At 50.3% G+C, this 27,826-nt stretch overlaps 1 protein-coding gene across 1 annotated transcript; it reads left to right on the top strand.

Moving 5' to 3' along the window:
• Positions 1 to 27,826, top strand: B4GALT1 (beta-1,4-galactosyltransferase 1). Its single transcript, XM_065657306.1, is given in 7 exon segments — positions 1 to 54; positions 56 to 395; positions 12,621 to 12,856; positions 20,504 to 20,691; positions 22,069 to 22,191; positions 23,697 to 23,801; positions 24,379 to 27,826. Coding segments are annotated over 7 exon segments (1,182 nt in total). The 3' UTR covers positions 24,515 to 27,826.

Below are 27,826 nucleotides of genomic sequence, written 5' to 3' on the forward strand. Positions count from 1 at the left end.
ATGGCGGGGAGGGTTCCGCCGCTGGCGGGCGGCGGGAGGCTGCGGGCGGGGCGCGGGGCGCGACACCGCCCCCCGGCGGGCGGAGCCGCCGCCGCCCCCGCCCCGTCCCCGTCCCCCGTCGGCGGCGCGGCGCGGGGCGGGCGGCGCTCCCCGCCAGCGCAGCGGCATGAAGGAGTCGTCGCTGCCCGGTACCTCGCTGCAGCGGGCCTGCCGCTTCCTCGTCGCCTTCTGCGCCCTCCACCTCTCGGCCACGCTGCTCTACTACCTGGCGGGCAACGCCTTGGGGCGGCCGGGCAGCCCCGAGCCCCCGCCGCGCCGCCCGCCGCCCTCCAACCTCTCGTTGTCTCCCGCCGCCCGGCCGCCGGGCCTCTGCCCCGAGCCGTCCCCGCTGCTCGGTGAGTGCCGCCCCGCTGGGGTTTGGCGGGGTAGGGGGGCTCCGCTTCCTCCCCTCCTGTCGCCCGCCCCGCGGGGACCACGGGGGGGCGCGGCCATCACGGGCGACCGCCGCGTCCCGGCGCCTCGCGTGGGGTCCCGGTGTCCCTCGTGGGTGTCGGTCCCCGCGGGGCGGGTGCGGGTGTGACAGCGGCGCGGCTGCCCACGCGTGTCGCCGCCGCAGCCTCGCAGCGCCCGGCGGAGAGGGATTGTGGGAGAATCCCCGGGGAGCCGGTGTTTGCGGGGAGCGAGGCGCGGATGCTCTCGCAAGGAAGGCGGCAGCGAGCAGAGCCCCGGCGCTTTAGGGGAGCGCTCCCTGCCCGCCCGGCTGGGTTTCTTTCTGGTTGTCGGGGACGTTGGGTAATTTCCTCTGGGAACCCTACCCAAAATACTCCCCTTGCGCAATCTCACAGGAAGGATCAGACGGGCTGTGCAGGCTTTCGCAGTCTTGTGTGTGCGCGGACCTGCTCGATGAGCGGCATAGATTTACAAAGCGCTGTGAGGCAGGGTCATGAATACAGTTGTTATGCATCCCAACGGCACTTCCCACGTATTTGGTCCTGTGATGCTGCATCCTGCCTGATACGTGGCAGCCTGGAGTGTGTTTTATCTGCACTGGAGTTGTGCACCCCACAGGCCTTTCCCAGGCTGTCAGGCTCCTTGTGGGTTTGCAGCCTGCTAGTGGTCTAATTTTTAAACCGATCACCTGTAGCTGTTTTGATCCACCAGCTTTGTCACAAGGCAGAGGTGGGGACGAGGTGAATTTCAGCTTTTTTCCTTCCCTTACAAGGCTCTCACCCACCTTGCTGTTTGTAGCTGCTGCTCCTTGAATAGACCCTCCTGTGGTGTAAGTAGAGTCATTACTGTGACCAGCCAGTATCCCAGTTGATAGTGACCTGGCCACAAGCTCTTCAGGGCATGGAGCCTGGGAATGATTTCTGTCTATCAGCGTGCCACTTTAGCACAGACACCTTTATTTATGGGTTCAGACTGGAACACAAGAGGTTCCACTTAAATTTGAGAAGAAACTTTTTCTCAGTGAGGGTGACAGAACACTGGAACAGGCTGCCCAGGGAGGTTGTGGAGTCTCCTTCTCTGGAGACATTCAAAACCCACCTGGACACCTTCCTGTGTAACCTCACCTGGGTGTTCCTGCTCCGACGGGGTGATTGGACTAGATGATCTTTTGAGGTCCCTTCCAGTCCCTCACATTCTGTGATTCTGTGATTACCAGAGATCACAGTGGAGGAAGAGACTTCCGAGAAGCTACCTGTGGTTTTCAATTTACAAAACCGACACAAATTCATAGTTTCCCTTGGTGTTCACTGGTCAGCTGTTTATGGATCAATGCATCTGAATAACAAATGACCGGTTTGTTATTTTAGGAAGGTGGTTTTGAGGTCGCTAAAAGGAACTGTGCTGCGTTTTTTTGTTGTTTATTTTGATTCATATCTTTCACTTTTTTTTTCCCCTATATCACTTTAAGTTGAAAGTGGCTGTGCATGCCTGTCCTCATGGACTGGATGTGGGAGCCCTTTATGAACATTGCTTTGCTTTAAATGGTCTCCACTTACCCTGATCCTCTCAGGAGTGAGTCATGTGCTTTTGAAATGCCTGGAATTTAGAGAAATGCTCTGAGTGTCCCCAAGATTCAAAGTGTTATCAGAGTTGGATGCTGAAGGATCAGTTAAAATATTTTATACTGTCTTCGTAACATCTTCAGTGCAATTTGCAGAATCCACCAAAGGCCAAACGAGGCTATTGGAAGTGATTACCTATGTTCAGAGAGCTATGGGGCTGTGTAGAAAGTAGCTCTTTACAACGCAGTACGCAAATGGTTTCTAGCTGTGTTACCTTCAGTACTTGTATGGTGGTGCACTCAGATGCAGGCTGGCACTGTCACGGCTTCAAGGTTTGTAGCCAGCATGTAGGTAAGAAACCTGATGGGTATTTTTTTTTTTCTGCCTTTTTTTTTTTTCAGGCTTTGGTAGCAAGCAGCATTTGTAAAACAATCGTGTTGTGCCTCAGATGCTAGTCAGAGCTGAGTCTGCCCTGATCAAGATCTCATGTATCTCTAAGGCTAGAGTGGGGGATGGAGAGGTGTACGCTCTGCAGGCATTTCTAACACTTAATTCACTCACCCACAATTAAAAAAACCCTCTTCTTGTTGTGCACAAAGCTCCTATCAGTATGCACGTAACAAGCAGGCACCAGCAATGACCTTCCTGAGATTCCCACCTTCCCAAAGCCATGGAGAAGTTCTTTTGCTGGGAACAAGCAGCTCCAACTGCCCTATTCCCTTAGCGTAAACCTAAATTTCTCGAAACACATTTCTCTTTCTTTTTTTTTTTTTTAATTTTCTGCTCCCGTCCTCCCCGCGCTGTGGGGAAGCATGTGACGAATCATGCAGGATATGTGTGACTGAGCTGCTTGGGCTTTTTGAACGGTCACATAGCCAGGTACTTGTTTCAGAGGCCCAGAGGTTTCTTTCTGGCACTGTTTAGAGAGAGTAGTTTACAGTCCCTGCTGTCTGGATCTGCAGCAAGTGGATTAACTGAAGGAGGTTTAATCTCTACAAGAAGCGGCCAAATTTGAAATACTTCTATGGTTCATTTGCCTTTATTTATAATTTAAAAGCATAAATTGGTGCTGGGGAAATAATACCATAATTCAACTTTGAATTAAAAGTCCTTAACAGCTATGAAATTCTCTAATACCAGGTAGTATAAGCATTTTGGATTCATGCTCCAGTTGAGAGCTGTGTGCCAATGAGTATCTTAAATGGGGTACTGAGAAGCAGTGCCTGCTCTTACTGCAGTGAAATTCCAGCCTCCTAGAAGCCCAAAAGCAAGTAAAAACAGATCTATCCTGCAGGTGTCCGTTCCCCAAACTGTTATGTTCTTTAAGAGCTGTAGAATAGTATTGTTTAAAAAAAAAAAAAAAAAAGTTAAAAGTTGCTCTACAGAAGTAGTATATATGTTGGCCTAAGTGCTTTCAAAACAGTATAGTGCTTTTTTTTCTACATTTTCCATGAGGTCTTTGTGTTTTGGTGATGGAGTAGTTATGTGCCTGTGTTTTTAGGAGGGAGTACAGAAGAGGGCACATTCTTCGCTAGGGAGATTCCTCTCCAAAAGAGCTTGTCTTAAAGCAGCTCTTATCTTTTGGTGCCAGAAGTCTGCAAAGCAGAATCTCATGGACAGGCTTATCTGTATTTCAGGGATGTCATCTTTCAAGTCCTGCCTGATCAAGTGCACGTGTTGTTTATGGAGGTTATTTTAGAATACAGCTGTGTCCTTTCCCATTTTTGATCCCTGTTTAGATGCCAGGTGTGGCTGGTAAGGAATGGCAGACTGAAGAGATGTATTGTTACCCTCAGGCCTGTGAGCATCTCAAGGCAAAGACGACCCTGGTGTGCTAAACATGTTGCAGTCAGGTGTCTGGCTCAATAGCTTTTCACCCTCGGATTTAAGCTTAGAAAACTGACAACCCTGAACCCTAAAGAAACCCTGAGGATTGAGAGAAAGAAGCTCCTTTGGGCAGCCTGTGGATGAGCATCCGTCTGTCAGTTGCAGGGGAAGGACCTGTGGCACGGGCTTTCACTGCGATGCACCACTTCTCATGCCTGTGTAGTCAGTGCAAGCAGTCGTAGATGCTGGAGATGTGTGATGAGAATGTTCTGATGCTTTGAGGTTTGTTTGGAGGAGACGGAGGTTGCCTGTCAAAGCGGTGGTGATGTTTACTGCCTGTATTACAGAAGTTTTTTTATTTTCTGCTTTTTTTTTTTTTTTTTAACCTTTCCAATACAGCCACTATCTCTGCTCCCTCCCAGGCTGGGTGCTACAGGCATTACTTTGCTCATGTCTGCAATCTGAATTGTGCTGTGTCCCTCCACTGCCTTCTTTCGAAAAAGTAAAACAGAAACTCAAAGAGAAGAGCATGGAGAGGGCTGGGGGAGGGGGAGCTAACACGTGGAGCAGTTTGCTCAAAAAGTTAAGCTTCCTTGGCCTCAAAAGAGAGTTTGAGAAACTGTTAAACTTCTCCAAAGAATACGTTTAAGAAGTTTGGCAGGGAGCAGACGCGCGATTCTGGCAACGCTGCCGACAGCCCTGCTGCTACCCGTGTGGTCGGGAGCACGTCGTACCTCTGAAGCGCAGGCTGTCTCGGCGGGCAGGGAGCAGCCTTTGTGGTGACAGCGTCCTTAGCATCCTCTTATCTGGTCAAAATGAAGGTCAAGGACTATTAATTGGGTTTGCAGTCTAACTCGGAAAGGTACTGCGCCTTCCTGTAAAGCAGCTGTTTTGGGAACACGGCACAACAGATGGGATGTGCTGGGGAGAAAAGGAGAGTTTTCCGTCTCGTGCTTCTAGTGTTTTATAACGTGCTTGTTTCTCTGCCAGCGTTGATCTGAGGCAACAGCTAATTTCTTTGGAAACTGGGCCAAGTTTGTGTTTGGAAAGAGGCGGACGCTTGCAGCTTCCCGAACCGCACTTGGATGCGGAATTCAGTTGAGCTCTCAACATTCCTCCTCTGGTGCGGAGCTCCTTACTCTGACTTCACTCAGCAGATGGAGGACGCTGTCACTGTGTTGAGGTCCCCCTCCCACCCCAAGGGGCAGTGTGCTGGGGGTGCGTGGTCCTCAGCCAGGAGGTGCTCTGGGTCTGGTGGCCTCATGAGCAAGCCCAAGGCATCGGGCTGCTGGGCTCCACCACTCAGCTCATCTCCTAGCTTGTGGACCGTCCTCTCCAGCCAGTATCCTGCAGCTACAGCTCCCCTCCCTCTGTCCTGTGCACCCTTCTCCATGGGGCAGGAGGGGTTTTGGTTATAGAGGTTTTGGGGATAGAGTAGTCCAGTCCACAGCAGTGCTGCAGTGGTGGGGCCGAGGACCTGGGGCTTTTCTGGGATGTGGACAGAGTAGAGTCAGTGTCCAGCTTGCCCCTGTGTCTCTGGGCTGGAAAAAGTCTTCCTGCTCAGCACGTCCCCACCAGGACAGTGTTTCCTTTGTGCAAATCTCTGCCTAGATCTCCTGCCCGCGAGGAGAGGTGCTTGGTGAGCAAGGCATAGATTCGGTCCTCCAGATGGGCAAGAGGTGGCCGTGGCCGCTGACAATGCTGGGTCATGGCAAAAAGTCTTTCCAGCTGCCTTCTGGCTGCAGCTGAGCTGCAGGAGCTCGGGGCAGTCCCCAGGCCCCTGCAGATGTTTCTCTGAAAGAGGGCTGCTTGTGTCACCTCCCCTACCACCAGTCCCCAGGCTGGGGTGTCACTGGACTCGCTTCGACGGCACTTACCTGCAGCCATGTCTTACTGAAGCTGACAACGACCCTGTGAAGACTTCACGGGATGGGTTTCTGCAAATCTGGGCGCTCAGGGGCAGCGGGTCTTCAGTAGCCTTTTTCCCAGGCACGCAATGCCCTGCTCCTGTCCTCACCTCCCGCACTCTCTGCCACTGGTAGCACACCCTGCTTTTGGGAGTGCACAAGCCCTGGCTGACTTTTGGCCAGACAGAGGCACCTCTGCCCCACCTGGCACCCACTGCTAATGAGGGAGTGCACCCCAGCCCCGGGGCAGCACTGGGATCCAGGTGCAGCCGCCACCGGCGGGATAGGATGGGGCAGGGGACCTGGGGGCCGCCTTGTGATTTGGGGCTGCCCCTGGCAAAGCCGTGTCCCTGGGATGCCACTCAGCCAGGGAGAGCTCCTGTCTGCCCATCCCATCCCGCGGCGGGGCGGGGGGTTCCCGGCGGGGGGCAGCTCAGCTTTTTTTTCTGATCCGGGCCTCTCTGTTTGTTTGTTTTGAGTTTGCTGTTTGAGGGCTTGGAATTTAATTTTGCGGCGGCAGCGAGCAGGGCTAATCGCGTGCAGATTGCCTGGCTCAAAGGCAGATGGTTCAAAGCCGCTTCAGTGAGCGTGTGCTGGATTTGAGCCACCGATGAGGACTTTGCTTCTCTCCAAAAAGTACCTTCTTGTGGAAGCGACGATCTTTTTTATTTTTTTTTTAAAGATGCCATGTGCTAGTCTGAGACCTTTTATTAGAATAGGCAGTGTTTGGGGCAGGAGTAAGACATTTTTTTCTCAGTCTGTAGTCACTCAGTTAATCATGCAAACTTGTCGTCCTGCAGGCTCAGCGTTGCCAGTGTGTGATGCATCCTCATTTTTTTCAGCCTGTTTCCCTTTGGGGTCCACAGTTGCAGATGCCAGATGCTGCGTGAGCCTGCCCAAGACCGGGCATGTGCTGGTGTAGCAGGCTCAAGCCTTGAGTTGGTATAGCTGACATCTGTAAGGGGATGCAACTTTCCAAGTGTAGACCAGCCAAAGAAAACGTATCCCAGTCCTTGGGAAGGGGAAGGATTTTTTTTTCTCACTGGGATATTTCTAGCCATACCCAAGGATGGCTTTTTGTTGTTGTTGTTTTAAACATTCAAGAGGGAGTGAGAGCTGCAGGCAGCAAGGGGCAGCAGCTGCCAGCCAATTTATAGGTGACAGAGATGTCCCCATGGCTATTTTGGCTAGTGGGTTGCAGGCCAGGCCAGGAGGCTGCTCAGGGGATGTGTTTAGGTGAGGGGCGCTGGAGCTGTCCCTTCCACTGATCCCGTCCCCGCACCACAGGGCTGAACCCCGGTTCCAGCCGGGCTGGTGCTGCCTGCGTGGGCGCAGCTCTGAAGTTTAGCTGATTTTAATAGGAAACGCGTTCTTTGCTGAGCTGTGGGATGCAGCTACCTGCCTGCCCTGGAGCTGTCACGTGGGTCTGGGGGCTGGAGAGACCCCTACTCCACAGCCTGGGGTGCAGGGACTTGCCCCTGCATTTTCCACGGTGGAGCTGGTTTTGTTTTTTGCAGCCAGGGTAGACTTGGTGTGGCTGGTGGGCCCTTCCCTTTTCTGCTGGGCCCCTGCAAAGAAAGGGTGGTTGAGTGGGCTGGGTTTTTTTTGGTTTTTTGGGGTTTTTTATTTTGTTTTGTTTTGGTTTTGTTTTCTCTTTCTGCGAGTTCTGCTTCTCTTTTCCAGCTTCCCTTTCATATGAGGTTCATCTGAGCATGGCAGTGCAGATGTGCACGTGGCTCAGCAGCCACAGAGCAGCACCCGGCTCTCGGCCAGGGTAATGGAAATGTTCTTTTCTGCTCTGTTTGGGGAGAGATTTTTTCCAACCTCCGTGCCACACACTTTTGCTTTCATTCTAACTAAATTAAATATTTGACATTCGCTCCTGGCTTGGAGCACACAGGTGAATTTTGCCGTTTGTCCCAGTGAAGTGCTTGGGAGGGCGATTCAGTCTGCCGGATCACCTCTGCAAACCTGGCCATGAGCCCCGCTGCCCTCCTTCCCATCTCCTGCTGCTGGGGCTGCACTGCCCTCCTGGGGAAGGGGTTCTGCTCTTGGCCCCAATCTGAACCTCCCCGGGGCTGCCCTGTGTGGCTGCTGCCCCATGGGGTGTCACCCATCACCACCTCCTTGGATGGAGCAGGTCACCATCCCATTCGCAGCCCCCCTTGGCATGCAAGGGAACAATTCTGGCTCTGCGGGGCATTGCCGCGTGAGTTTTCCCAACACTTCTAGTATCTGTGGTCCAGGGAGGCTGGGACAGCTTCTAGATTTATTATGACACCAGGCTGAGCGGAGTCTGGACTTTTTGTGTGAGGGTCCTCTCGTTTGAGTCAGCAGGATGAGCCAAAAAGGTTTAGCTGTTGTGGCAAGCGTGGCCATTTGGATGTCGGGGACAAGAAGATGACTGGGGCTGTGGGCCAGGTTCCTGAGGTTTGAGCGCTGTGCTGGCTCTGGGTTTTTCAAGCCTCACCTTTTGCTTCATGTGGGAAGCTGCTTCCTGTTTGTGTGCACTGCGACCGGCACCCGTGCCTGCACAACGCCTTTCCTCCGCACCGTCCCGCTCAGCAGAAATGCTGCTGAGTGTCAGAGATGGGGGGTGGGAGGGGGTTGGCTTTTATGTGTGCATGTCGCTCTCTTACCATACCACTGCCACCTAAAACCTCCTTTCACAGTCTCTAAAGTGTTTGGATATGATGCTGTGCTTTTGTGTCTTTTGCAAGCTACTGGCAGTTGCTTATTCATGTTTTCAAGGTTTCCTTTTGCTAAAAATGTATGTTGGAGGCTTGTGAAGCTGCTCTTTTGGAATTTTATAACTCTGACTCCAAAAACTGTCTGCCTATAAATCCCAGGCAGTGTGTGTGACCAGAGTTGTGAGTCCACATAGCTCTGTCATGCCTGTCTGTTTTTAGCAGGGGCTCAATATACAGTGGCTCCTACGTCAGGCAGTCACCTTAGGCAGAAATAGAAAAGGTTGAGATGAAGTGAATCAGGCTGGAAAGTTTACCTAGTGAACACAGACAGGGATACAGTTTTGGCTGGTGGGACAACACTGGCAGCAAACTTCTTGGTGTTGGCAGATCATGTCCTGAGTCAGCATCCTTGGGAGACAACAGCCTTGGGGCTGCTGGCTATCCAGGTAGTCACATTTCAATCAAAATGATTTAAAATTAGCAACTGGAACTGTGATTCTGGTCGCTGATTGGAAAGCCTGTGTTTGCAGAATTGGCTCAAGTCTTGTCCTGCTTGGGAAGAGAACTAAAAGCGTCGATTTGCAGCAGGTGATATGTTGCTGTTGCTTTTTGTCAGCCAGATGGCTTTACAAAGTCTAGTTTGTTTTAGCTGTTCTGTAGTTGAAAACAGCCTATTCAGGTTTTTTGCATTTTCATATTCTTACTGACTCCAGCGAGTGTATTAATTAGGTGACTTGCATCAAGCTTGTCTCAGAAGCAGCTGCCTTGCTGTATGTGTGCAGTGCCAGTGCCTTGGGTCTTCTCACTGACCTGCGTGTTGGCTGCATCCCTCGGGGCAGCACTTACAAGGTGTGCTGCCTTTAAAACTGATTTGATTAACTGGAGGGTTGGAGCAGTATAGATAATTTCTCACCAGTGTCCTTCCAGACTCTGAAACTGTTAAATCTCTGGCTTCCATAGCTGTTTTTTTGTCATGAATGTCTTCTTCTCTCCCATCTTTTCCTTGCTAATGTTCCAGCCTCCTGAAAGCAAATGAGCAAATGCTGGTGGGATGAGAGGTCCGCATTTGGTCTGTGGGGCTGGTGGGTACCAACCTGCAAAAAGCCTTACTTGCAGTGTCCGGACACTTGTGGCTTTCCTTGTACAGCTCCTGCTCACAAGCCACCAGCAGGAGATTTCACCTGTAAATTCACCTAAATGACAAATTTTAGTTTCCTCGCCCCTTACTCTGTGCCAGTGAGCGTGAGACATTAAAAGACCCTTTGTTTGCTAAACCAGAAAGCATCCCCTGGGCTGATGGGGCTCGTAGTTGTTTCTTGGGAGCAGCAACCGGCAGCTGAGCAGGTGGCAACTGGGAGCTGGGAGCGCAGTGACTGGGAGCCCGTCAGGAAGGGTCTTGCTCAGGGACGCAGCCGCCTGGCGCCTGGAAGCGGCGGGGCTGGCCGGGATGTGCTGCTTCCGCCCGCTGCTTCCTGCAGCCTCCGGCAGGTTGGTCCTGCTGCTGGCCGCGGGGTGCGGGCAAGGCAGGGGAATTAACCTCCCTGGGCACAGATGCCCAGCGTAATCCTGTTTGCTGGCCATGACCGGTTAGGTGAAGCATGCCCAGCACAGTGCCTTTTGCTGTTTTAAATGCACAGAAGTGTGGCGTCGTCCTGAGTGCTGGTCTCTTAACGGAGGTGATGCTGCGGGGCAGAGGGGCGGGCAGGGGGATGCAGGCATGGAGGTGGGTCGAGGCCAGAGGTTGTTCTGGCATAGTGCTCTCCACCATGGTGTGGGATGAAGCAACAACCAAGTTTGGAGGAAACTATGCACTGTCTGCCCCTCCTGCCCCCGCTGGCCTCGCTGCTCTGGCACCTGCACCCCGCCTGTCCCGATATGGGTGTGGTGGTGCCTGGCCCCCAATCCTGCCCTCCGCTGAGCCCTGGTCCCGGTTGTGCTGCTGCTGCGTGTTCCTTCCTGCCCCAGTTCCTCCCATTCTTGCCTCTTCCTCCCGCTGCAGAGCGCCCTTCCAGCTCTCCCTGCACGCCGCTTTCCGACCAGAAAGGCTTCGTCCGCAGCCGTGCAGCCACAGGGCAGGCATCGTGCCGTGGGGCAGCCGGGCAGGCAGATTGGGGATGCAGCTGGGAACCGTGGGAGTGCTGAGAGCATGGGCAGAGTGATCCCAGTAGTGCCTGAGCCCAGAGAAGTGGCTGCTTCTCCCTGTGTGAGAGGGAAACATGCAAGCTTGCCTAATTAACCTTTGCGAAACGCAGAGAACGGGAGATCCCTTTGCATCCTGCCCGTGGTGCCGGTTTCTGCACGGTCTTGCTTCTGCTGTGCAGGCAGTGAATCAGGCAGCAAAGCTTCCTCGCTGCCTCTGCGGGTGCACTGAGCACCTCTACCTGTTTGGCCTGTCTTCTTCTTGCCATCTCCAGCCTGAGTGAGCACAGGTTTGTAGACTAGCAAAACTGAAGTCATAGAATCACAGAATGTCCTGATTTGGAAGGGGACCCACAAGGATCATCGAGTCCAACTCCTGTGCCTGCATATGACAACCCCACAGTTCACACCATGTGTCTGAGGGCGTTGTGCAGTCTCTTCTTGAATACCGTCAGACTTGGAGCCGTGACACCTCCCTGAGGAGCCTGTTCCAGTAGCTTTTTCTAGATAAACAACCAGGGAATGAGCTGTGAGCCTGGAGCATTATTTCTGCTTTTTTTAGTTGGATATGCACAAGGTTGATTGTGACGGCCACTTTTTAGAGCTCTAAAAATCACTATACCCCGTTCTCAAGGGGCTACATAAGTGCAGTGTACACACCACTGGCATGTGTGCACTGTGTGTGCCCTCGGAGGGACCTGGAGGCCTCTTCAACAAATGTGAAGAGGAGACAGTGGCTCTAAGACACAGATGCGAGTGCGTGCATGCACACACGCGTTCACATTCAGGTGGAGGAGAGAGGGAGGGCACAGCAGCCAAATCTTTGAGGAGTGTTTATGGCAAAGACCAGCCTAGTGTTTATGGCAAAGACCTTCTGCTCATGCATCCACACCCACTGCAGATGTTTTACTGGGAGCTGAGCGTGCATGCAAAGCCCAGTTTATCAGCTCGCCATTGCTGGGAGCAGGACATGGCAGCAAGAGCAGTCCATCTGCCGGCAGCTACCCCACTTGTTAGGTTTTTGCAGCAAGCCTGTTCATCAGGGCTGGAACAGCTGGAAGCAAATGCTGCAGAAAGGACAGCCTGGGTGTTACGAGGGGGCATCCACAAAAGGGCTGTGGTCAGCGATGCGTGCTTAGCCCCAGACCCATGTACAGCTCTGTGGGAGGGACCGCTTTGGAGCCAGCGTGTCAGAGCAGAGAGCCCCTGGCAAGCAAAGAGCTCTCCTGCAGACAAGTGAGCCAAAATCTTGCAAAGTAGGTCTCCTCACCCGTGTCAGCGGTGTATCAGCGTGGGGCTGTCGCTGCCCTCTCTCCCTGTACTCGGCCTTGAGCATCTCAGGAGCTGCCGTCCTCTCTGTGGTGCCAGGGGGGCTTTTCAGTTTTACACAGCAGTTTTGGCACAGATTATTTTGGCGGTTTCAAAACCTACTGCTATTGAAACTGTGTGCAGGAATTGCCAACATGCATGCAAATCTAAATATATTTTTTTAGCAGTTCTAATGCAAGACTTTTAATAAATAATGGGCATGCCTACAGAACACTGAAAGTGTCTAAGAAAAAAAGCAAGAAAGGGGGTTTTGTTCACTTTGCATGTGGCTAAGCTTGGCATAAGTAAATATGCCGAGAGGAGAGCAGGACTATTTTGGAAGTGCTTGACTCTCACGCTGTGCGAGGTGGGTGAGGGTGCAGAGGGCAACACTCTTCTCTAGGCTGGTTTTGTGGCACATGTGCCAGTGGGAGCACAGCTGTTGGTTTGCCACCCAAATAGGAGGATTTTCAAGACTTGTTTGGCATCAGTGACTTGGTTGGGGTCTGATAGCGAGAGGCCACAGCGTTTGCGGGTTTGCTCTGAATGGTTTTGTGCCCTTGCTTTGGGTACAGCTGGTCCAACCTTCAACACCTCTGTGCACTGCTGGGATTTTGCTTGGATTCAAACCTCTGTTTTTAAAAAGCAAAACAAAAACACCCAAGCGTGTAAAGGATGTCTGTTCAGATAAATAGATTGTGTGTGCTAACTCGGTTTGTGCTGTGCCTCTCTTCCAGTTGGTGCGCTACGTGTGGAGTTTTCCCAGCCTGTGAACCTGGAAGAAGTGGCACAAAAAAACCCAGAGGTCAAAGCAGGAGGTCGTTTTGCTCCGAAGGACTGTATAGCAGTTCAGAAAGTAGCAATAATCATACCATTCAGGAACCGAGAGGAACACCTGAAGTACTGGCTTTATTACCTACACCCAATTCTCCAAAGGCAGCAACTAGATTATGGAGTATATGTTATCAATCAGGTAAGATGCTAAAGACATAAGGCAATTTTGCTTTGATGATTTTGATGGGAAATCTGGGATCCCCTCCTCCAGTCAGGCACGATCCACTCTAAAGAGCTTCTGCTTAAAGAAACCAGTTGGTGAGGAGGGAAAAAATCCCTAACAGCACAACCCAGTCTAATCTCTCTTTCCAAATGTTCCTTTTTCCCAAGTGCTGCAGGAATTGTATACAGAGATCTTTGAAGTGACAAGGTGGCATTAATGCCTAATCTAGCATTGGGCATGCCATAAAGCCGTAGGGTTTCACACTTGCTTACTCAAGCAACTTCTGTTCATGTTAGTAAGAATGCACAAAGTGTCAGGATGGAGAATGCAAAGCTGTGGCAGTGGAGCAGGTGAGTGATTGTCTTCAGGTGAACAGAACAGAAAAGAAAAAAGGTGGATTTTTTGTTGTGTGGTTTTTTTTTTTCTTTTTCCTTCCTATCTGATGGCCTTAGACCTGTCTTAAAGAAAAAAAAAGGCATGTTTCACTCCAAACAGCCTGTCTTAATTAATACCATACTGGTGGTTAAATGAATAGGTGTTGTTCATACTTGGAAAAGCATAGAATATATAGGCATTTGCATGGACTGCAGATACCATGGGCTGGACAAACTCACAGAGCAGTTTCTCTCATGGATATGTATTTATATCCTGTTTTCTCAGCTCTGTAAAGACTGAGATGAAATAATATGCTTCTTTAAATGTAACTCCTTAAATTTGCAGATCAGCTGATGTGTTTGGGCATATCAGACATCACGAATATTTAAAGTGGTCACCCAAGCAATAAATTTCCTCACAGAATTGAAAGTAAAGGCAGACCTTTTTCTAGAGAAAAAACAAATGCTCTGCTACTTATATTTCTCCTACTTTGCGTATTTCCATGGTGCCAAAGACCTGGGCAAAAGTAATTTGCAGGGAATTAGCGGTAGCTCCAAGCACAGCATCCAAGATGCTCTGGCGTTTGCGGCCGACTGTGCTTGCGGCCTGGCAGCCGTGTTGCTGAGGGCACAAGGCATTTATGCACCATGCAGACTGGCATGCTGTGCCCCAAAATTAAGCCCTGTAAGGAGACCCTACTTGTGTAATGCAAAGAGCAGCTGGTGCTGCCACATTCCAGCAACGCGGGGCCAGCCCCAGCCCTTTGTCCTTCAGGCTGCACTGGTGCCACAAGGGTACAATCATAGAATCATAGAAAAATTTTTATTGGAGGAGACCCTCACGATCAGCGAGTCCAACTGTAACCCAACTCCGGCACTAAACCATGTCCTTGGGAACCTCATATACAAGTCTTTTAAGCACCTCCAGGGATGGTGACTCCACCACTTCCCTGGGCAGCCTGTTCCAATGCTTCACAACCCTTTCTGTGAAGAAATTTTTTCTAATATCCAATCTGAACCTCCCCGGTGCAGCTTGAAGCCATTTCCTCTTGTCCTACCACTTGCTACTTGGGAGAAGAGACCAACCCCCTCCACGCTACAAGCTCCTTTCAGGTAGCTGCAGACAGCGACAAGGTCTCCCCTCAGCCTCCTTTTCTCCAGGCCAAACAGCCCCAGCTCCCTCAGCCGCTCCTCATCAGACTTGTGCTCCAGGCCCCTCACCAGCTTCATTGCCCTCCTCTGAACTTGCTCCAGCACCTCAGTGTCTTTCTTGTAGTGAGTGGCCCAAAACTGAACGCAGGATTCAAAGTTGCTTGAGCCGCAGTCCCCAGCGGTCACTGAGGTGCAGGTGGCAGAGCAGCATGCCTCCCTTCTCTGGGCGTGCCGCAGAGGCAAGGGTGCGATGCGACTTCCAGCAGCGATCCAGGGGTGGAGGCTGCTGCTTTCCTGGCCAGGTGTAGCTCACCATCTGTCTGTGCCGAGGACCGGGGAGAGCCGCCTGCTGCAGTCCAGGGGCACCGGCTGTGGGCAACCGGCTGCCTCCATCACGAAGAGCTGGTGGTGCGGCTGGGGCTGGTATTTCCCCATCAGTGGTGTTTGGGGGTAAGGAAGGCAAGGGACCCCATCATGTGGAGCTGCACCAGCGCCTGTAAAGGCAGTGTCCAAAGCCTGGCTGGAGCTCCTGCTACTACTGTGATGGTGCATGTTGGCTTGCATTGCCTTGTGCTGCTGGCTCCTCCTCTCTGGTCCTGTCCTTCAGTGCTAGGGCTGTCAGGCTGTCTGTATGCTCTGAACTTAACCCTCAAAAAAGTTATGGAAGCAAATGTTTTTTTCAGACACACCCCTTGAGCAAAGTTGGAGTGACATCCAGTACACAGGATACATATATCCTGAACACATGCAGCAGTCAGATGTAGGTTAGCAAGTTACATTATTTATAAAATAAACATGCTCCTTCTGCATGCCTCTAACAATCTGTGTCTGTATGCGGCAGAGTGGGCAGTGGTAGTAAATCCACTGGATGCATCTCTCGAGAGTGAGTGGGAACACTGAATAGAGAGAGTTGCAGAAAATGTATTAATTCTGCCAGAAGTACAGTAGGAAAACGATCTTATTTCTCTGCTGTCTTGACAATTGCTTTTCTCTTTTTCTTGTCTGTCCTTCCCTTTGCATCTGCCCTCCTTTTTTTTATTTTATTTTTCCTTCTAGTGGGGAAATATTACCTTTACTTGTTAATCCTGTCTGTAGCAAAGCAATCACTGAAGCAAGGAGAATTACTGTGTGATCTGGTTCTTACACGCTGCCTACGTGCTCTTCTGTGCTCTGCATCTCATAGAAAGAAAGAGGAGCGCTGAGCCCTGCTACTGCTGCACTGGTAATGTCAAACTTCTTCCTTTCAGCGCAATGTGTTTCCCTCACCAGTCCATTGTGTCTCCACCATGCTGTTCTTGCGTGCCTGAATACCTCGGAGTAGGACCTGGCTGAAGTCAGGGGAGTGATGTTTGCAAAATGTCCAGTGTGTAACAGGAGCCAGTGGAAAATACATATTATGCTTCACCCTCTGCACCCCACCCCCGGCAAAACCTAATTCTGATGCATGGAGTAGCAGTTGTAGTATCTTTCAAATAAATTTGAGAAGAGGACATGTGGCTGGGCACACTTTCTGTAGTGCCCATTAGATGCCATGCAAGCTCGACTTCATCACATGAAGAGGCAGTGGTGAGTTTGTGGCATCTGCCTCAGTTCTGCTTGCTCTCACCATTATCCATGTGCTCTCTGGCACCTTCAGCTGCTGCCACTGGGGTGCTCAGGTCTAGAAATGAGTTTTCTTGCTGCATTTCAGCCTGTGCAAATGCTCATAGAGACGGACAGAAGTTTGGGGAAGGGGAGACTTAGCAAATTCCCTGAAAACTGTGCAGTTGTTCAAGCGTTTTCCACTGGCCCCTGGTGCTACCTGCAGTGTCCCTGGTAGCGGTGTGTGTGTGTGAGTGCAGAGTGGCTGGGGCATCACACTTACTCATGTTATTTTGCAGGGGGTGTCAGGACCCTCAGGTATGTGGGAAAGGAGGGAATTGTCCGTGGCTCCTGCTTAACCTCGTTGTGGTGGGAGAGGAGAGTTTCCTCTGTGTCCGCTCTCTCCTGCTGCCTGAGGTAATGGTGCTGACGCCTCAAAACACCCTCTGGGGAAAAAGCAAAATGTCTCCTGGTGTCTCTGTATGGCCCTGGAAATCCTTCTACCTGCTCAAGTCTGCTGGAGCATGGACATTCACGTGGACATTGTGTGTGTGGTTCAGGCTGTTTTGGGGGATCCCTGACTTAGCTAGCAACGTCCTGTTGGAGGTGATGGCTCTCTCCTTGCCAGCCAGAAACATGTATCCTCACAATTACCTCCCTGAGACCTGGCGAGTTTAGAATCCATGTGAGAACGATGCAGCCATGGGTCCCCTGCTGTGCTGCCTGCAGGAGGAATCAGAGAGCTGCCTCCTACATGGATGTGGGAGGCAGGACAAAATTGAGACAGATGGCTTCTTGCTGATTTGCAAGCCCTTTAACTTGAGTGACAGTTCCAAAAACCTCCATTTTATCTGTCTGGCAGCAAAAAAAGGTAGCGTCCTTTGGTAGGTCTGGCCAAGCAAACCAGATTCAGCAAAGGTAAGGGATGGAAAGTAAAAACACCTGGATGTTCTTTTGCTCAGGCTGATCATCAGGTGTGAGGAGGAGTCAGTGTCAGATCCTACAGGACCAACGCAGCAGGTTTTCCCCCTTCGGCCAGTCTCTCATGGACCAGGGAATGAGGTTGGACTTGGGCATGCTGGGAGAGACATAAGGAGTAAAATCATGAACCAGAAAGAGGTGCTGAGCACCAACACTGAATTTAGACATGAATTAAGTTTCAGGACAAGAGAACATAAGGAAAAAAAATTCAGAAAAAAAAAAGCAAAAACGTGCCCGGACTACATCTTTTCTGGTTGAAAGCCTAGGAAAGACGTGGAGGTTACGTCTAGTGCTTGGCTCCATTGTCAAAGGAGCAGCCCCCTGTGCACTGCCTAGCCCTTCAGGATGATGCTTCTCTGCCCAAGCAGGTCCGAACTGAACCATTTCCTTGTGGCAAATTACAGGGAGACTCCTTGGGATGAGGAGCTGCCAAGCAGAGGCAAGGGCTGGAGGTTTCTTCAGTTCTGCTTTGTCTGCTCTCTCGAGGGTCGCCTCTGGTACTGTGCCCTGTGCTGACCTGGAAGGGACAGCAGCACAGAAAGGAGATTGCCCAACTCTGCTTTATTTTTTTTTCTTTCAAAAAGTTGGGGATCAGTCAAAGATGGAAGCTGTCAGCATGTTTCTGAGTTTTGAGAGATACGAATCTCATACTGCAAGTGTGCTGATGCTTCCACATTGCCTTAGGTAAAGAAACAAGAGCTTTCTGCAAAAAGCAAAACCTCTTGTCAGTCTTTTTCTGCTTCAGTACATGCTGCGAAGCTCTGCGTACCTCCTGTGAAGGAAACCAGCCTCCTGTCCTCAAAGGAGTCACAACAGATAACAGCATTGCAAGATTTGCTGCATGAGCTACCTGCTCACTGTAACATTACTAAAAAAATGGCTTGGAGAGATGGTTTTGGGGTTTTTTTGTGTGGTTTTTTTTTTTTTGGCGTGGGGTTTTTTTGTTGTTTTGTTTGGGGGTTTTGGGGTTTTTTTTTGGTTTTTTGTGATTTTCGTTTCTCCTGAAGCCTTTTGGAACCCCCAGTGTGAAGCTGTGTAACCATTTGGGAGGAGGGCGGCTGTGCCCACGCGAAGTGTTTGCCATGTGTCCGGTCCCTCTCCATGCGTAGGGCCTTGGTGCGGGCTCTGCCGGTGTCCGATGGGTGAGGTGGTGGTCTTGTTCTGGTCACTGCTCTGTGCTTTGGGGTTTTTCGGCGAGAGGTTTAAAAACCCAGCTCCTGGTAGCATTGTTAATCCCTACGTGTCACCCAGAGGAGTTAGAGGCTGCCTGAAGGTGTGGGTTAATTATGGCTGAGCTTCTGCTGGTAGCAAAATGGGTGTGAGGTAACCTTTGCCTTGAAATTTCATTATGAAAAGCGCAGCCAAAGGGTGTGAAATGAGGACAGGCTTTCGAGGCTGGAGCCAGGAGGTGCTTAGTGGTGTGAGCACATTGCACTTTGCAACAGCACTGGGAGAAGTCACCCTTGGGACTATGGAGCCAGGCCTGGGTTTGGTGCTGAGGGACCTGAGGGGCACTTGGCTGCTGGGGCTGGGCAGCCCCCTTTGCAGGGGAAGAAAACCCCCCGGATCCCACAGCCTCAGCTGCTCCCCCTCCCCAGCCTTGTTCTTTGACTTGCCTTAATTTTCTACACTCAAGTTTTCACTGCTCTTGCTTATGCATGATGGTGATCATCTTCCCACCACCTTTGTTACTGTGTGAACCTTTTTGTTTTGGGTGAGGATGCTGAGAATTTACTCAGATCTTCCTCCACAAAAGCTCACTCCTCCCTGTGAAGTCATTTTTGCCCAAGGCAGGTGATGAATGCTTTTGAAAACCTTGGTTTGACACTTGCATGTTAAAACCTTCATTTGAAAGATATTTGTGGCTGTTTCAAGAACATGTGTTGGCTTTCCAGCCACAGGTCCATTAACTGGTCAGGATTAAACAGTTTCCAAAACGATTATTTATTAACCAGGTGAAGCCATTTGGGAGAAGGTGATGTTTTAAGCTTCTGTTCCTTGGGCACAGTATTTTAGCCATCCTTGATCCTCATCCCATGCTGATTGTGGGTACTGCAGGGTGGGGGAATGCCTTGCACAGCGGGAGAGTCCTTTGGCTTGACACTGCTCCAAGGGTTTGCAGGAGGAAAGGTGGGATGTGGTAGAAAAGATTTAGCAGTCTTGGTTTACAGGCTGGCAAAAAACTTCAGCCTCCTTCAGCGGTGCCCTGTGAGTCCCCTTCTGCCTGCTCTGTTCCCCTGCACGGAGTTTGGGTTTGAAGCTGCTGCTGCAAAGTTGGGTCCTGGAGTGGAAATCTTTACTCTCAAAGCACTGGTATTCCTAGGTTTGTGGGTATGAGCGTGTTGGCTTTTTGTGAAAGTTCTCAAGCAATTTGCAAGCCTATACTTGTGCTCAAAGCCACGTGTGCTTTTGAAACATCTCTGCCTGAGAGAGGCCAAACTGATTTCTCTTTGGGCGCCTTGTTGCTTGGGGAGGAGAGCAGAAGAGTTTCCTGCCCTGCTCTCTGCAGGTCCCTTCATTAACTGCACCTGCCCTGGGACAAACATGCCCTGCTGCTGTGTCAGCTCTTTTCAGGTCCGTCCCATCACGGTGACAGCCCCAGCGAGGCCCCTGTGTGGGATGGTGGGTCACACCGTGCTCCGGCTGGCAGAGCAGCAGCAAGGAAGGGGCCGTGCACCGTGGCAGACGGCAGCGTGAACCATGGCCCTTACGGGAAGCAGCTCGCACACCCCCACCATCGAGGAATCAAGGCTGTGTCACTGCCACGTGCTGAACCGGCAGTGCCCTTTCCTGGGGAGCGTCCTGCTGCCGCATGTGCCCGGCTGGCCAGGGCTTGGCGCGGGAGCAGGAGCAGGAGCGAGCGGCAGGGTGGCCAGCTTTGGCTCCGGGTGCTACGTCACGCTTTGCAAATCGATCAGGTGTACTCACACATGCTGCTGAGCAGAGGCCATGCCGCAGTTCCACAGCCCTGTTGTGGCAGAGCTTAGGAAGAGGGTGCTGAAGTCCTGGCCACAGAAAGGTTTTGGTCTGTGGTCATTGTCCTGGCTGTAAGCTGAAGCATCACCAAGGTTTCTCTCTGTAGCAAGGGTCCCTTCTTCCAGAGGAGCTCATCTCTCTTTGCTTGTCTCCGCTGCTTCAGGAAGCCCAGCTGCCTGTCCTAGCAGTCTGTGAACTTTGTCACAAAATCCAATCTCAAAATGCCTGTGCGTGGGGTGGGACGTGGGGGCCGCTCAGCGTCAAACCTGCCCTCTTGGAGCCTCCCACCACAAGAGAGTTGCTGGGCTGGGGCCAGCCTTTCCTCAGCCATTTCGGCTGCCCCCGTGTTGTGCGGCTGGCTCAGATGCCACTGTCCCATGGGTGGCATTCTGGGGGGGACATGCTGCAGACTTGGTGTGGGGGGAGTGCTCCGGCTCGAGCTCAGTCCATCACAGGCATGCCAACCAGTGTGGTGACACCGGCGTACAGTGACAGGTAAGAAACGGCTGATGTCAGCTGTTAAATTTAAGTCACTTAACTCTTTTTTTTTTTTAATTAGGATGGAGAAGAAGAATTTAACCGTGCTAAACTGCTGAACATAGGATTCACAGAGGCTTTGAAAGAGTATGACTATGATTGCTTTGTGTTTAGTGACGTAGACCTCATCCCAATGGATGACAGGAATACCTACAAATGTTACAGCCAGCCACGGCACCTCTCTGTATCCATGGATAAATTTGGATTTCGGTGAGATTCCTTTTGGAGGGGCATTTTGTTCCTAATATTGCTGTTAGCCTAGCAAGCCAGGCGCAGCATTACACATCCCCACCCAGCACTGAAAGCATGGGAAAATGTCTCTGGCAAAAGCCTGTCTTGGCATGTGCATCCCTGCAGGGAGCGGGTGGCTGCAAGGATGGGCTGGAGGGGAGGAAGGAGGAGAAACGGCGCTGAGCAGTTTATTAAAATTCACAGCTTCTGCAAAGCAAAATGTAGGGCGAGGAAAAGCTGAAGAGCCCATCGTTTTGCAGATGCCTGCCTATCCCTTCTTGTGTTTCAGGCTGGAACCTGGAAGACAGCTAGTGTTTCCAACCAGTCTGAAAAGTGAGACACTCTCATGCAGTGAGAATTATGTGAAGCTTTAAAAAGACTGCATCAGATGCTATTTTAAGAGCAAAATGAAATATTTTTGGCTGTTCTGTTTCAGGCCACTGAGGGATCTGCCTTGGTATCTGAGACCAATACAAAATGCAGTGCCTTTCAGCATACATTTGGGTACAGCAGGCTGCTGCAAACAAAAATATGCCTTGCTTTTCCTTTCTTGTGTATGTTTGGGGTTTTTTTTTTGTTTTGGGATTGTTTTTTGTATCCCAGATCCCCAAGGGGAAGTTTAAAAGCTCATCTATAAAGTTAAAATCAGTCGTGACCCCCATGATGGCCAGTAGTGCTGAAGATAAAGCAGTGGTGTTGGTGGCAGGACCCCTGCACATCTCCGCTCCAGACCTCAGCCCTGCTCGGAGCAGGGCCGTCGCTGCAGCAGCTGCAGATTTTTCTTGCAGCTAGGTGAGGCTTAGAGCAGAAATGCAGACACAGGGTTTTCTTATGCTTGCTGAAGCACAGACAGGGTCTGCGGTAGGGCCCAGTGATCCCTGCCTGGGCTCTCTCCTAGTGCTGTGGGTCTGGATGTCATCTGTCCCCGATCCCCTGGTGAGTTGTCCCCGATTTTGAGCCAGAGCTGGTTGGTTTTGTGCGAGGCGAGTGGTGGAGCCGCAGAAAGAGGAGGCTCTGTGGGACCTCCAACTCCTCGCTGAGCTCTTGCCGCTCCCAGGACATGCATGTCACCCATCTGTCCTTTGGCAAGGTGATGTGCATCTCACTGGCTGGTCCTTTGAGGTCATTGTACTTAGTGAAAGTCTACAGCTGCTGCCAGTTGCAAAATAATTTCCTGGCTCCATCTGGCTGGTGTGAGCCCAGGGCACCAGGACATGTGTTGCTCCCTGCTGCAGGGAGGCACGCGGCTGCCTCGCCGTGGGCTGGCATGAAGGGCAGCGGTAAGCCCTTTTCAGGTGGGCAGGCTGCTCTGCTTGTACCTCTCCTCCTCTAATGGCCTTTTCTTCCTGCTTCCAGGTTGCCTTACAACCAGTATTTCGGAGGTGTGTCTGCCTTGAGCAAAGAGCAGTTCAGAAAGATCAACGGGTTCCCAAACAATTACTGGGGCTGGGGTGGCGAAGATGATGACATTTATAACAGGTAAATAAATACCTGCCTTGGCACCCAGGGTTCCTCCAGGGTGGGGATGAGCCCAGACCTGTTGCTCTCGCCTGGTTTGGGGGGTGCAGGGTGCCTTTTCGTCCCAGCCATGGGGTGGGGGATGGTGGTGGTACATGAGCAACCTGCTGGCTCAGCAGAATTGTGTTCCTGCTGGGTGCTGGCACCCCATTTTGGAGCTCCCGAAGCATGCTGGGGAGGGGGTCCAGGTGGAAAAGTCCCACCCCTGTGCCCCACACACATTGTTCAGCCGCCATGCAGCCCTGCAAGCACCCAGGCCAGCGCGTGGGTTGGAGCAGTGCACTTGTGAGTCTCCCAGCACTGGCCGAAGGAAGGGGATTTGGGATGCCCAGTGGGGTGGAGAAGACCTTGACCCTCCTAGCCCTGTGCAGCCCGAGGCTTGCCTGGGTCTGCAGCCTCATGGTGGATCCCTTTGTTCCCAGGAAAGCTTTGCTTGCCAGGCTGTGAGCAGCTTTAAATAACACCAAGAGCCGTCGGTTCCTGCCTGAAAGGAAGCTGAGCGAGGCTCAGAACTGCAGGAGAGGAGGAAGGTGTTTGCACAGGGCAGTCTGGGACCACCCATCCCTGAAGACTGGGGTGGGGGGGATGTGGGGTTGTGCTACTTCATGGCTACACATCCCCAGGGCAGTCACTGTGATTTGAGAAGCCCTCTTCACTCTTCTCAATGGCAAAACCAGTGTGTGGTCTTTTCTCTGGGCTTTCCAAACTCTTCTGGGCTTCAGGGAGGGTCTTCCTAAAAGTGCTTGTACCTTCCTGAGGTTCAGCAATTCTGTTTAATAAATCAAGCAAGGAGCAACCTTGCAGCGCATTGGGAACGAGGTGGTAGGTAGACTTCCCTTTTTGGGGCACTCATGTTTTGAGGAGCAGAAGATGCTACGTAGAAATGAAAAGAGAGATGCAGAGAGGAAGAAACCACATACATTTTCAGCATTGGTGTCCGCGAAGTGTGGGTGCCTTGCAGAGAGCATGCAAACAAAGACAGGCTGCCCCTGGCCTGGCGAGTCCCAGCTGGGACCCTTGTGGCTCTGACTGCGGGTCATCCCCGCCTCCCCATGCTGCTTCACCACCCTTCACTTTGGTTTCTACCAGCACTGTAGTCTTCACAAAAAATGAATGCTCCTCTGGCTCCTTCCCAGATAGATTAAAAACTAGATGCCTCCCATTCAAATTCCAGTCTGCAGCCCGGGGCAAGGTTCGTGCAGGTGCTGGCGGAGCTGGCGGTGCAGGTGAGGGTGTGGTGAATTAACAGATCCTTGGTGTTGGCAGGGATCTTGTTTCCATGGAAAGGGACTGGCTTTCCCCCCTTTCAGTGTTAGCAAGCCTGCAGACGCGCTAGCGGCATCCCAAAAGAAAAAGGGGAGGGAGGGGCAAAACCGCAAAAACCAACGGTCATTTGCGGAAGGTGTGGCAGAGCATCCCACATCCGTCACCTGTCACGGGTGTGTAATGTACTTGTTTTTTTACAGGCTGGTGTTTAAAGGCATGGGGATATCGCGTCCGGATGCTGTCATTGGGAAGTGCAGAATGATCCGTCATTCCCGGGACCGCAAGAACGAACCCAACCCCGAAAGGTGTGTCCTCTGCCCCGCACCAGATTCCAGGGGTGCCCCCCGCCCTCACCGCTCCGGCTGCTTGGCTTTCCTCTGCCCTGCACAAAGCCTGATGGCAGGAGGCCTGCGGCCATCTCCTCCCTTGCTGACCTCTGTTCCCTAAGCCGTAAGCTGCCCCCTTCCACTCGCCAGTTTATTTATTTCCTTATTACAGACCTTTTTCCCCAGATTTTTATGGCACCAATGTCTCTCGCACTTTTTTTTTTTTTCTTTCTTAAACGCAGCGAATTAAGCACTGAGCAATTCTTTCCAGCTTGTCTTTGGCATGTAAAACCTGTACTCTAGTGCACAGCTGGAAAAGGACCTGTGTGATTTAAAAGCCTGGCTGCTTTTTCCTGGCTAAAATTTGACTCTATAGAGATGCCTTTGCCCACTGCTCAGGCTGGCCAATCTGGAAGTTTACAGTACCCGTACTGATACACATGTTCTTAAAACTCTGAGATGCTGCCGAGAGGCTATAAAAATGTGGCGCAAAGTTCAGCTTGTTTAAACTTTTTTTTCCTTTCTTTGTTCTTTTTTTCCCTTCCCCATTCCGCAGGTTTGACCGAATTGCTCACACAAGGGAGACAATGAGCTCTGACGGCTTAAATACATTATCCTACAAGGTGTTAAGAACTGACAAGTACCCTCTGTATACAAAGATCACAGTGGCTATTGGCTCGCCAAAAAGCTAACATCACAGACACAAGAGAGACCTTGCCTATGTTGCCCAGGACACTTGGCCTCACTGATGCTTTATATCTGCTGGTTTTATAACAGTTGCAATGAACAAAAAATAAGGGCCTCTTTTGGCATGCCAAAGCGTCTTCAAATTGTTTGGACAAGTGCTTTTTATTTTTTTTAAATTCCAAACTTGACTTTACACAACTTTCTAGCTCTCCATTGTTTTGTAAGTCCAGAAGCTGTACATAAGAGTTGTAAATATTTAATTTGCCAGAAAATGTTGAATCTGATCTATTTGCTGCAGTGCTCCCCATGTTGAGTTACTTGCTGGACCTAGATTTTAATGATTACAACTGTGATGCATCAGCAGTTACTGCCCATTATATTTTGATGTTTTAAATGAGGTGGATGAAACATTCCTTTTAATTCATTCCTGGTTTTACTTTATGAAGGACTGTAAAATGCTGCTAAAATTGTATACGTTTACGCTTTGCATTAGGTGGGTTTTTTTTAATGGAGACAATATCTTATTTTTTTTTCCTCATAGTGACCAAAACAAAACATCTTCTCTGTGTGCAGAGCAAGTGTTGAATAATCAAGTCTGGATTCAATGACTGTCATTATTTCTTTTAGTCTCAAAGGAGGCTTTGAGTGAGTTGAGCCAGAGTTAGCCAGAATTTGTCAGTGCGCTCCCTGCGTTAAGGTGGGAGCTACGTAGATGGCATCTAGAAAAACCACTGGCTTCAGATAACCTTACTTCTGGATGTAATAGTGACTTTTTGCCTCAGCACAACACCAACCTGTTGGGGTTTTTTTGTGGGGGGTGGGGAGAGCGGAGGTGAGGTGTTTGGGGTTTTTTTTCTGAAATAAAGATGAATGAACTTAATTGCACAATGAAATTATGGCCTTAAAATGTGCTGACACTTGTCAACAGTGGTAGAAAGTTACTATGCTATTTAAACATTGTCTGAAGTTTCCGAAGAACATTTTTTTTCTTGCAAAGTCATGCATAAAACTTGAATTCACATATTACTTTTGTTGTTGTAACATTTTAATAACTTTTAAAAGTAATTTGTATATCATCATCAGTATATTTAATACCAGATTAAACTAGGGTGCAGCATAATAGAATATGATTCAAGGCATCCTTTATCTTCAGACCAGTAGGCTTTTTATGTGCATCATTATATATAAGCCATGTATTATATTTGCTCTGCATATTTGTTCGTGAAATCTCCTGCGGTGCTGAGATATTCGCAGCAGGGCTCACACCTGACACCTAATCGATTTGTCTTCACCTAAAGCCTGTTAAAATACATGTCCTCTATCAGGAAACTCCTTTCTAATTTTCTCAGGCTTTAAGGGACATGCACGTTTTGGAGTACTACTTTTTGTCAGTGCACCAGGGCACTACCTGTATGTACGGACACCTGTCTTTTCCTTCCTGTGACTATAGGAACGCCTCAAGTGCTGACACCCTCGGAGCTGGTTTAAGTGATTAAAGCTCTCAGCCAGAACTAAGAACTGAATTCCTTCTGGGGAGTACTTTGCCACCAGCTCTGACCACAGCAATTTGCACTTCCTTGGCCTGTGCTGAAGGCTGTTGAAATCAGGGACACTGTTCGTTGTATTGGGGATCATCTTCAGCACTGCCTCCTTTTTTTTTCACTCCCCTCCTGTTTGTTTTTTTTTTTTTTTTTTTTTTTTGGTGGGTGTGTTTTTTGTTTTGGGTTTTGTTTTGGTGGTTTTTGGGTTTTGGTTTGGTTTGGTTTTTTGGTTGGTTGGTTTGGGCTTGGGGTTTTTTTGTTCGGTTTTGTGTTTCTTTTTGGTTTGGTTTGGTTTTTGTTGTTGTTGAGAACTGAAGGTTTTGCTGAACCCTTGCGCTGCAGGGGTGGGATCCTGCAGGGGCTGGGGTGACAGTGCGTTACTTCTTAGGCCAGCAGTTGCTCAAACTATGCACGGAGATGTTAATTACTAGGGAGACACCTAGCTGACTTTTCAGTCTCACTTCCAGAAAGTGTTCCACCTCGTTCACTTAAAAGTTGTTGCTGGCCAGATGCGCTGGTCCAGTCATGCTGGGGGCTGGTGAGGGTGGGCTTGCATGGAGCACAAGCACAGCACAGGGAAGCAGCCTCATGTTTGAGAGCTGCTCTCTTGTGCTTATTGTTGCATAAAAACATTACGCCTTTTTGGCAGGTCAGGCTCTAGCTCTTACACAGATGCTAAGGGGTACAATAATTTTTTCAAAGGCGCCTTAGAAGCAGGGCCCCAGTCTCACAGGTGGCAGATCAGCATCAAAACCCATCGAGGCTCCACTGAAATCCCAGCTCTCTGCAGAGAGCACCTCACTTTTGTGCTGAGCCTTTTGTAAGTTGAGGAATTGGGGCCTTCAGCTATAGTGGTGTCTGTCTGCTAACAGGCTATGCAAAGGGGCTACCCGTTGTAATTGGTTTGTTGTTTGGTTTAGGGTTTTTTTATTTTTTTGTTCGTGTGTTCAGGGTTTTTTGTTTGTTTGTTTGTTTTTAAACTTGCCTTAGGATTCTCTGAAGATTAGAAAAATGTTAGTGTAACAACTCATTATTTCACTGTACGCCGAAATAATTGAATGTCATGGAGGTGGTGTGAACTCTTGTTTCTGGCTCTTGCAATCAAAGGTTTCTACACATGTGCCTTGAAATAGGGTAGAAATGGAAACTGGAAAACCAGGAAACCTGAAAAACATTTTCAGCAGAGAGACACTAGCGGTGCAAGAAGCTGCCGCTTAGTTTCTCTTCTACTGCTAAAGCCACAAGCCATGTAAAAGACGAAGCTGCCTTTCGTCGCTTGTTTCGCCCTTGGTGCTGACCCGTGATTTCCAGATATCTCTGTCCCTGTGTAAACTGTGTTGGTCGAACTTACGAAATGCTCTTGACTCAACCTGGCCATGAAATTTCTCTCCCTGGGATTTTTGGGGGCCTTTTCTACAAACGCTCATGTTGCACAGAAGTGAATTCTGGCCATGACCTGTGGTGGGTGGTGGTTTTTCCTCTGCCGTACCAGTAGGAACATTCAAAATGATACTGTGTGCATAATGGTTGAAACCCAGAACAAATGGCTGCAAAGGAAATGCTAATGCTCGGTTTCTTTGGGATTACTGTTTGCTTGTTAGGATGACGGAGGGTCCTGGCACGCATCTTTTCCCTGGGATGTTCCTTGTGTACTGGTCTTGTGTGTTTCCTGTAGATGATTTTGCTTTTGCATTTTTATCATTTATATATCAACGGATGTATAATCCAATGTCCCTACTTTACTATTGATGTAAAATAAAGTATTTTCAGTTATGA

This window comes from Caloenas nicobarica, chromosome Z (genome assembly GCF_036013445.1).
Source record: "Caloenas nicobarica isolate bCalNic1 chromosome Z, bCalNic1.hap1, whole genome shotgun sequence".
Lineage (NCBI taxonomy): Eukaryota > Metazoa > Chordata > Aves > Columbiformes > Columbidae > Caloenas > Caloenas nicobarica.